Source organism: Myotis lucifugus, unplaced genomic scaffold (genome assembly GCF_000147115.1).
Source record: "Myotis lucifugus unplaced genomic scaffold, Myoluc2.0 scaffold_2318, whole genome shotgun sequence".
NCBI classification, from domain to species: domain Eukaryota; kingdom Metazoa; phylum Chordata; class Mammalia; order Chiroptera; family Vespertilionidae; genus Myotis; species Myotis lucifugus.
Genome location: NW_005873366.1, coordinates 15,213 through 26,040, shown reverse-complemented (window position 1 = coordinate 26,040; position 10,828 = coordinate 15,213). Strand labels below are relative to the sequence as shown.

At 55.6% G+C, this 10,828-nt stretch overlaps 1 protein-coding gene across 1 annotated transcript in view; it reads right to left on the bottom strand.

Annotated features, from left to right (window-relative positions):
* Nucleotides 1-589: 589 nt before the first annotated feature.
* The window catches only part of LOC102421069 (serine/threonine-protein kinase 32B), a gene marked incomplete at both ends in the record, with an annotated part of 20,755 nt that continues 10,516 nt past the window's right edge, over nucleotides 590-10,828 (bottom strand). The window contains 4 exons of the mRNA XM_023749007.1: nucleotides 590-706; nucleotides 2,442-2,545; nucleotides 3,885-3,974; nucleotides 8,785-8,822. Coding sequence (XP_023604775.1) covers nucleotides 590-706; nucleotides 2,442-2,545; nucleotides 3,885-3,974; nucleotides 8,785-8,822 — 349 coding nt within the window. The remainder of the gene's footprint in view (nucleotides 707-2,441; nucleotides 2,546-3,884; nucleotides 3,975-8,784; nucleotides 8,823-10,828) is intronic.

Below are 10,828 nucleotides of genomic sequence, written 5' to 3'. Positions count from 1 at the left end.
CCAGCTCATGGCCCCAGACTTACTATTCCCTCAACCAGTGCCTTCAACTCCACGCATCTTGGAGGACTCCCAGTGGCCACAGCTGAAGGCCAGCTCAAAGGGAGGGCACCCAGCCTCCTGCCTCCGAGTGCACAGAGCCACCCCGGGCTCCGGCTCTGAGAATCGGCCTTTCCAACAAGCTCCCCGGAGGTGCCGACCCGCTGGTCCCCGGAACACACTTTGAGAACCTTTGCTTCATTCTAACAGCAACAATTCCTGCACAAGGTGCGGAGATGCCCTGTGTCTTCAAGCCCAGTGAGTCAAAGACGCTTTGAAGAGCCACCTGCAGTGAGGATCTCTATGTACTGGGAGCCCCTGCTAGATGTGAAAGGGCCCGGCGTCACCATCACCATCAGGACTCAAGCCAGGCTTGCCGGCCAGCAGCTTGCGATCCTGAATGCCAGATGCTGAGCCCGCATGGGAGGTGGCTTAGAGCCCTGCTTTTCATCTCCTGTCCCTCCGTTTCCTCCTTCCTCATGGTGTCGGTGCCGGGAGGCCGAGTCTGCACTGTGACCTCACTCCCGCTAGCGGGCAGCTGGCCGCCCCTTACCTTCCTCAGCAGGGCGACCATCCCCTTGCACCACGTGGAGGAGTAGTGCACACGCTCCGCCTGGAACATGTTGAGGATCTCAGCGACGGGCGTGGCCGAGTGGATCTCGTACGGCCTCTGCAGAGACAACGGGTGGAGTCAGAGAGAGGACAGGACACTGCACTGGCCGGGTTAAAACCACAATACATCCGGCCGGTGTGGCTCAGTAATTAGGCATTAACCCATGAACCAGGAGGTCATGGTTCGATTCCCAGTCAGGGTACATGCCCAGGGATTGCAGGCTCGATCCCCAGTAGGGGGCGCGCAGGAAGCAGCCAATCCATGATTCTCTCTCATCATTGATGTTTCTCTCTCTCTCTCCATTCCCTTCATCTCTGAAATCAATAAACACACATATTTTTAAAAAGAAAGAGTTTATCTTTGAAGCAGCAAGAGCCACTCCATCCTTGGGGCTTTTGGCCACGTCATCATCTTTGACGGTTGTGACCCGTGAGGAAGGACAGAGGAGGAACTTTCTACTGGCCAAGGCCCAACCAAGCTTAGGTCTACTGCTCGCCACGGCCACTGGCCTGTCTGATTGTGCAAGACAGTCAGCGTCCGGCAAACGCTCGTGTCCTCTGGTTCTGACAAATACGATGGGCCCTCATACTCCTCCTCTGAGTATGTGTGTTCGTGGGACTAATGGACGACAGGAACCGACCAGGAATGAGGAAGCCGGTGGGAGAGCAACCTTTTCATTCAGAGCTTGAGAAAATGAACAGACTCATTGGTATGTGTGTTTTTTGCATTCTAAAAAACACCATGTACAGTAGTTCCTCTGAGAAATTCAGGGGAAATATCTGATCAAGAGGAGATCCCAGCTGCTTGAGCTACAGGGTGATTAGTAATACATATGTGCACTCTCAGAGCTCTGACGGTTTATAGACTGCTTCATTCATTCATTCATTCATTCATCACCCGTGTCACCATGCCCGGGCCCTGCCGTCACGGAGCGCTGGCTACGGGGCTGACGGTGCCTGCACGCAAAGGGCGGGGGCGCATCGCCAGTGGGGGAAACGGGACTCTGCCTGCTGTGCGGGCAGCGGAGCTGGGAAGGTGAGTGATACGTGAACCGCACGCCGCAGCCCAGGGCAGCGAATGCCGTGATGACGGCTGCGCAGATTGAAAGGATGGGACAGTCCCCACTGTGCGCGGGGGAAACCGTGTCCTGAGGGGTAGGCGGCATCCTTTTCCAACCATCCCTGTGCAGAGAAAACAGGCCCCCAAGTCAGTTTGTCATCATTCTTTCTGCTCAAATAAAACAACGAGACACTAGCTGCCAAGTAGCTCCATGGGTCATCTTCGGTTTTCCCGTTTGAATGCGATAAAGTGAAAATACGTCCGGACGCCCCATCTTTCTGGGACACGGAGCTAAGGTGTTCAGGGGAGATCGGGATGAGCAGACAAATGGAACCCGTGAAGGATGCATGGCCTGTACCCTGCAAGGGCTTCAAACCAAGCCGGAGAGGGGGGAGGACATCGTGTTGGGGTGGGAAGAGGCAGCGTTGGAACTCACAGGTGCTCCCCACGTCTGAGCTGCCACTGACGAGCCGCTGACCTTTGCACAAGCCTTCCCTCCCGACACCCCTTGCCCAGGAGCAGAATGAGGGGCTGGGTCAGAAGCTCGCTAGGCCTCAGCGCTGGCACGCACACCATCGGGACTGGCACCCAGGCCTCCGACTCCTCACTGAGCTCCTTCCTGCTACCCGGTGCCGGCCCAGCAAAATGGTGTGCCTCGTCCCCCCAAGCCCGGGACGCCCCGAGCCCCCACCTCCACAGCCCTGAGTGCCCGCCGCACAGGTGCACGTCTTACCCAGCCCCGCAGCAGCTCGTAGGCCGTGACGCCCAGGGACCACCAGTCGACAGGGTAGGAGTACCCGGGGCCTCCGTCCACGTAGACCTGGAACACCTCCGGGGCTGCCAGAGACAGGATGAAGAGAATGTCGCTGCGTGTCTCACTTACACTCACCGCCCCCAAAAGAGGGGAACGGCATCTTGGCAGACGTGGCAAGTTAAGGACCTCACGGTGCAGTCACAGTGGGGAGGACCGGCTCCTTACTGACCCCGAGTGAATCAGGCCGTCGTGTAGACCCCTCCCACCAGGTCCCTGGCCTGGGTCATGTGACTTGCTCTGGCCAACTAGGCATCAGGAAATGTGAGGCAGGCAGAGTCTCAATAAGCATGTGGGGACCGAGATCTCCTTGAGGCCTCTGTCACCATGTGTGCAAGCTCACTCTGGTCCCCGCGATGACGGAGACCACGCGGGGAGAGGCCCGTTCCTCTCAGCTCTCCTGGCAGAGCCCCCAGCTGGCCCACTGGCTGAATGAGGGAGCCCAGCCCAAACCAGCAAAGAGCCGTCCGGCCACATGGCAGGACTGTGAGAAGTCATATGTCATTATTGCTCTAAGCTACAAAGCTTTGAGATGGTTTGTTACTAAGGAAATGGAAACTAATATAGACATCAAGAATTAAGAACTAAGAAAGACATTAATAGACTTATACAAGACAAAAGAGCAACATACATTTGAATTTAAAAACTCAGCAATCAGGCAAGAGAACTCAGGGGGAAAAAATCAGAAAAAAGGGAAACTATTTCAGTAATAAATACTTCACCAGAAAGCACACAAAGTGACTATACACTCAACAGATCATGCTTTAAAGGAAAGAGAAAGAAAAATGCGAAAAGTTTAAACAAATAAAGGAAGATATAAGAAAGATCTGAAAATGACAAATATTGAAGGGTGGCAAAGGAAACCCAACGTTCAGATCATCGGCGTCCTTAGAGAAAACAGAATGCTTGCCAAAAATAATACTCCTGTCAAAAGTCATGAAGAAAAACCAACATAAAACCACACATTGTATACGGAAGCATACAGACCCAACTGACCAAAACCAAGGCTATATTCTGGTAAAACTACTGGGCTTGAATCAAAAAGAAAAGAAAGGTTGGTTGGTTGGTTGGTTGGTTTTTCCCTAAGCCTGAGCCAAGCCTCCTGGCTGGGCAGGAGTTCCCTAGAACAGCGGTCGAAAACCTTTCGGACCTCACGGTTGGCGACCGCTGCGCCAAAGGTTTCCTTAAAGAAGTCGCAGGAGGGGAAGGTGTGTCTGGCAGGGCAGACAGCCTGGGTGAAGCCCAAAGGTGTCAGAGAGCTGGGCACATCCTGGGCACGGATGGGGTTGGGGGTAAAGCAGGAGAGGATCCTGATGCCTTAGCCACCAGGCAGGTCACACCCCAAAGGGGTGCTGGGACACTCACCCATGTAGGGCTTGGTGCCGGCCATGGAAGAAGCCTTCTCCGCCCCCTGCAACACCGTCGCGATGTTGAAGTCCGTGATGTGGACGTGCCCTGGAGACAGGGAAGCAGAGGCCCCGTTAGCAAGAGCTGCAGGCGGCTGTGCTACTCCTGGTGCGACTGAGAGCTGTGGTCTGCGAGGTGCTGGCCGGTTAGAGCGCCTGCTTACACTTGTGTTTTATCAAATACTTCGATAACGTCCCCCCGACCCCAGGATTATTCACAGTAGCCAAGACATGGACACAACCTAAGTGTTTATTAACAGACAAATGGATAAAGGATGTGTCATGTATATACAGTGACGTATTATTCAGCCAGAAGAAAGGACAACCTGTCATTTGCAACCACAGGGATGGACCTGGAGGACATCATGCTAAGTGAGATGAGTCAGACACATAAAGACAAATTCTGCAGGGTATCACCTACACGTGGAGTCTAAACAAAATTCAAATTCATAGAAACAGAGAGTAGAAAGCAGTTGCCAGGAAATGGGGTGGGGAAGTGGGGAGAGGTGGGTAAAGGGCAGCTCGAAGATGAGTAAGGTCTGAGGAGCTAATGGACAACATGGAGACTAACTGATAACACTGAGTTATATAATTGAAAACTGCTAAGAGTACAACTTAAATGTTTATATACACTGAGTGGCCAGATTATTATGACCACCTGACGTTTGTAGGCAAATTAGCTATAATTTCGGGCTGAAGTTGCTAGAGGGCCAGATCATTATAAACGTCTGAATAGCACAACACACCTAAGTATCGTTGCTGATCAGGTTTATCCTATCATGTTGATGTTGTATCCCAATGGAGATGGCTTCTTCCAATAAGACAATGCGCCATGCCACGGTGCTCCTATTGTGCAGGAGTGCTTTCAAAAACATGAGGGAGACTTTACCTTGCTTAGGTGGCCCCCACCATCACCAGATCTCAATCCAATTGAGCATTTGTGGGACGAAGTTAAAAGAGCCATCAGGCAGCTGGTTCCACAACCATCAAATCTCACAGAACTGGACAGTGCTATTCATCAGGCATGGTGTCAGATTCCTCGCATCACCTTTCAACATCTCGTGGAGTCAATGCCAAGAAGAATCGCCGCAGTACTGAAGGCAAAAGGTGGCCCAACGAAGTACTGATGGGGTGGTCATCTGGCCACTCAGTGTATATACTAGAGGCCCAGTGCATGAAATTCATGCACAGGGGAGGGGAGGGTCCCTCAGCCCAGCCTGCACCCTCTCCAATCCGGGATCCCTCTCACAATCCGGGACCGCTGGCTCCTAACTGCTCGCCTGCCTGCCTGCCTGATTGCCCCTAACCGCCTCTGCCTGCCAGCCTGATTGCCTCTAACTGCTCTCCCCCGCTGGCCTGATCGCCCCTAATCGCCTCTGCCTTGGCTCCCGCCATTGTGGCTTTGTCCGGAAGGACTTCCGGAAGATGTCTGGTCTAATTAGCATATTACCCTTTTATTAGTATAGATGTCTATTTTATGGGCAAGTTTTAAAGTACACATTTTTTAGTGGTTCATGCATATTACCTATAAATAAACAAATCTACTCACAATGAAGGCATGATAAAAATATTTATAGATTACAAGTTTAGAGGCACGGATCCAGTGAGTGAGAGCTCCTGGTGAATAGCAGAGGCAGGTCCACCCAGACTGCCCGTCTCAGGACAACTGTGCGAGACCGTGCGGGGGCAGGGCAGGGCGAGGAGAGGGCTCCTGTGCCCAGAGGTCACTTCTGCTCTCCTGTCTCGGCTGTTGTCAGTGGGGGCCTCAGGACGGTACCTGACAGATTTAGTGGGGGGCTATCCTGGGTGTCTGGCACCTGGCCCTGGGATGCTGGGATGACCAGGGCAGGTGACAGTGGCCTGGAGTGTGAAGCAGTCAAGCATAGAATACAGACAATAGAGTGGTTCTCCACCTCATGGCCCAGCTGTGGAAAGTCAGAAACAGCCGCGATGGAGGGTCTTCATGGCCTCCTGGGGTGGAATGGCATGACCCCTAACGCTGTGTTGACCCCTTCATGCTGCAGGATCCCACATGGACATCCCTCCTCCAGGAAGCCCCCCTCCCCCTCCCCCTCTAGCCCCGCTGAGCTGCTCTCACACAGGCCCCGCCGCTCCCAGCACTGACCCTGCCGGGCCAGAGTGACCTCCCTGCTCTTCCGTGGCTCCCTCAGCCCCAGCTCCACCTCAGGAACACAGGATCATTAGGAACCCCACCCCCCAGCACTGGCCTGTGTGGGCGGGGCCTGTGCGGCAGCACCTTTCACAGCTCCTGAGCGACTGCAGCCCTGGCCGAGCACCCCGAGGTCCTTGACAACAGGGCGCTGTGCCCTTCGGGGGCCTGGCACCAGGCCTCCCAAAATGCAGGGACACCTGCCTGGACACGGAGGACAGCGCTGCAGGTCAGTGACACTTAAGGGCCGGCAACAACGGCCTGAGCAACACGCAGGAGCTGCCCGCCTGTCTCTGGTGCCATCTCTGCCCACCTTTGGGACGTGTGCTCCCCACATGGGAAAGGTGAACCGCCCACTGGCAGGCGGTTCTCCGGCCGCGTTAGACAAGGGCGTGGGTTGCCGCGTTCTCCCCCTCGGTACTACCCCCGGGGCCGTGCACCTTCGCAGGGTCCTCCCTCGGGCCCAGGTGGGGTCACGTGCCGTGCCTGGCCCGCTGGATGGCAGCAAGGAGACACAGGGGGAGGCCTGAGTGATTGGACTTGCCCTGCGCTGGCTTCCACCGTGGCCATGCAAGGCCAGCCTGCCGGGGGGTGGGGAGGGGGCCGGGAAGAGAGGGCCGGGGCCCCCAGGCCACCCACTGGGCCCAGGTGTTCCTGCAGCACCTGGCGGCCCCAGGCGGTGGGCACACATCACCGGGGCTGCCTGGCTGACTCACCTGACCTCCGTCTCGGGAGCAAGCCTGCAATTGCTTAACCGCCCAGACCTGCGAGTGGACGTGGCCTTCCTGCCTGAGCATCAGGGGTTGCTCCTTACCCAGCCCCATGGGACCAGCTGAAAGCGGGGGCAGTCCTTCATCGGTTCACCTCCACTTTCCTCCGGCTCTGCCCTAAGCCCCAAAGCACCTCAACTCCTCTCCCCACCCCCTCCTACAATGCTTCCTCTCCCTCCAGCTCGGTCTCTGTCTGCTTTCGCTTCTGGCCAAGGGACCCCACATCCTAGAGCCGAGCAAAGTGCCATCTGGGAGGCAGAGCCCAGCCTGAGGGTCAGAGAGCCAGGCAGACGCTGGGGGAGGGGAAGCTCCGTGAGAGGCGGGGTTTGGGGCGAGCAGCAGGTTTTAAACATCATTAATGAATTATTAATGCGTCTATTTAATTATGTGTATATTTCATCGTAAACGCAGCCAAGCGGCATGTTCTCCGAGGAAACGCTGAATGAGGTGGATGATCAAACTCTTGACGTACACGGCCACGCGGGGTGATCTGTTTTGCAAGCTGTTTGTGAGCCATTAGCAAATGGTGAGGGGATGTAACGCACAGCACGGTGACCGCCGTTAACGGTGCTGCTGTGTCTACGGGAAACGCGCCAAGGGGGTAAATCTTACACGTTCTCGCCACCCATTTAAAAGGAAGGTGTGTGAGGTAACGGGTGCGTTAATTAGCCTGACGGCGGTAATCATTTCACAAGGCTCATGTGTAAATCATCCTGTTGTACACCTTACAAATCACGCTGTCCACCCTTCATAGGTGCAACTTTTAAATCCCAGCCAGAACTCAATGAAGCTGGGCGGCGGGAGGCAACAATGACGGAGGAACAAATAAAAGCTGAGGCTCGGCTCTGCCATAAATCGGGGATGAGGGCCCTCTCCGCTAGGGGAGGGCTCGTGCCTTGGGAGAACTGCCTGCTCCTACACTTCCTTCCGGCACTGGCGTGAAAGGGAGGGTGAGGAAGCCACTCACTCCCTAGTATAAAATAGTGCATGCAGCGCTGCATCCCAGCACCTGGCAGAGACACTTGATGAAGCAGGAGCAGTGGAGGAGCAGGTCCAGAGGCCCGTGGGGAGCGTGGGATGCTCACAGTGGACTCTCAGGACAGCCGCTGTGCATCGCTGGGCTGGCCCGGCCCTAGGCCCGTGGTCCTGACGTGGCTGGGCACCACCTCCCTGGGGCCGACCCAGAAGGATGGCCCCGAGCTCGCCGAAGCAGTCAGGGCTGGCCTTTGATTCCTACCACGTCTCCCTGGCGATTCCCACAAGACTACGGGGCACAGCCCGGCAGGAGCCTGCTCCTCAGTGTGGTCCATGGGCCGGCTCAGGCGGCCGCACCTGGCAGCTGTGAGATCCAGAATCTTCTGCCCGTTTCAGGCCAACTCAGTCAGGTTAATGAGCCAGCCAGGCTCCGAAGGCACGCAAACGCTTGAGGAGCCTGGGCGAGGGGAGGGTTAGCGAGGGGAGGGTTAGCGGGTTGTGATGACTGATGACCGATTTTTGGTTCGCCAGCCAGACACGAGTGACCGGGGGGGTCGCCAGCCCGTGTGACCCCCATGACGATCTGGGAGCCGGCACCACCTTCCCTGTTTGGCAGGTGACACCGAGGCTGAGAGGGGAGTCGCTCTCCCGCAGTCACAGGGTCACTGTCACCCCTGGGGAGCTGGGGTCGAACCCCCAGGGCCGCCAGCCCCAAGTCATCCCCACTTCCGCCCTGTCCTCCTCGCTGGGAAGCCAACAGCTGCATCTCCAGACGTGACACCATCAAATACGTTGGACTCCACTCACCCTGGCAGGACGCTGACCAGAAACTTACACAGATGCTCATCCACCAGGACCGAAGCTAAAGGCTCCTAGTCCATCAGGGACCCCCCACTTTCCAGAGCCCCCGGCCCCCCACTCCTCGCTGCAGCGCCCGGGCTTACCGTGCTCGTCCAGCAGGATGTTGTCCGGCTTGATGTCTCTGTAACAGAAAACAGAAGCTGAGACGGGCTCCCGGGGCCGCCGACAGCACCGGACACGGGACCCTCGGGGACACGCCCGGCGGCCCCCAGCAGCTCCTCTCCCCAGGCGCCAGGCCTCAGCCGGAGGAGCAGGAGAGGAGCTGCTGTGACCACAGGCTGCCTGTGCCCTCACTCCCTTCTCTTTCCTGGAACTGCAAGGAGATGGTGTGAATTTTTTTTTTCTAGAATAGTCTTTTTCTCTTTTCTTTCTTCTTTTTTTTGGTTAATCCTCACCTGAGGATAATTTATTTATTGATTTTTTTTATTTAGAGAGAGTGGTAGGGATGGAGAGAAGGGGGAAGAGGGAGAGACAGAGGAAGAGGGAGGGGGAGAGGGAGAGAGAGAGGGAGAGGGGGAGAGGGAGGGAGGGAGGGAGAGAGGGAGGGAGAGAGGGCGAGAGAGAGAGAGAAAGAGAGACATCAATTGGTTGCCTCCCACACACTCCAACCCAGGCCAGGGATCAAACCTGCAACCCAGGTACTTGCCCTTGACGGGGAATCAAACCTGCAACCCTTCGGTCCTTGGGCGAATGCTCTAACCCAGAGCTTCTCAACCTGTGGGTCGCGACCCCTTTGGCGGTTGAACGACCCTTTCACAGGGGTCGCCTAAGGCCATCCTGCGTATCAGATATTTACATGACCATTCATAACAGTCGCAACATTACAGTTATGAAGTAGCAACAAAAATAATTTTATGGTTGGGTCACAACATGAGGAACTGTATTTAAAGGGCCAGAAGGTTGAGAACCACTGCTCTAACCACTGAGCTGTTACAGAATTTACCAGGAGACTGAAGAACACACAGGAGTACTTGGAGACACAGGAAAAACCCATTTATTTTCAGATGTTTCCCATGTACTAGTACAGGACTCAGGGGAGACTGTGTCTCTCCAAATCCTGAGCCAGCCAATATGGAGGAAGCTTTCCCTTTATACCCTTTGGTTTCTTTGTCCCCTAAATATGGGCTAGGACTTCCGGACCTTTTTTGGGCTTTGCAAAAAGCCCCATGTGTTGGGGTGGGGGCCGTGAGACCACACCTAAAGGCCTGGCCTGGCGCCAGCGGTGATAACCCCTCTGGAGGTTCATGGCTTATGGCCTCTGTAAAATGGGAGGAGCACTTAGGTAAACAGGTCTTGCAAGACCAGATTGTGGAGAAAGGGGCAGTGACTTAATTATAGGCTATTGAAAATGTGCATTAGGTTACTGCACAGATTCAGATTGCTAGCCCCCAAAATGTCTCATTTTCCCCATCAGAGCAACTGGCCAGGACTGGAAAACTCTGAAATGTCTGGCCTCTCACCTCCCCCAGTGACTGCTCACTGAGCACGATCCTGCCAGCGGGTGTGGACACTTCCCCTTCGGGTCTAATGAGCCCTCCCCGCTGGCCAGGGACAGACCTCCCACCTGTCACATCTCCACCCACAGACGCGGGACCCGGGGCTCGGGGCGGGCCAGCAACTTGTCCCCGTCGGAGACGGCCACGCTACTCTCAGCTGGTTTTTGTGTGTCTGTGAGTGAGAAGGACTTTTGCATCCTTAAAGGGTTGTAAAAACAAAACAAAACACACACACACACACACACACATAGCAGAAACGAACAGGAATGGACAACAGAGACTCATGTGGCCCTAAAAGCCTAAGATGTTTCTTATTGGCCCTTTAGGGAGACAGCCTGCTGGTGCCTTTTCAGGGCGACACCGTGAACCGCATGCAGAACATCCGGGCCGGGAGCTTCCGGAAAGTTCTTCTCTGCATCACCATAGCATAGAGACCGCCACCTCAAGGCCTGCTTGGTGAGGGTGGGGCCTTGGTGCCGAGCACAGGGCCCATCACTAGCAGACGCCGTCGAAGAAAACCAGGGCTGGATGCAGTTACCACGGGAAAGACAGCCCTTACCCAGGACCACGGACACGGGAAAGGGGTGGGTGCACCACACAGGCTCCCTCCACGTCCGACATGCACAGTGGG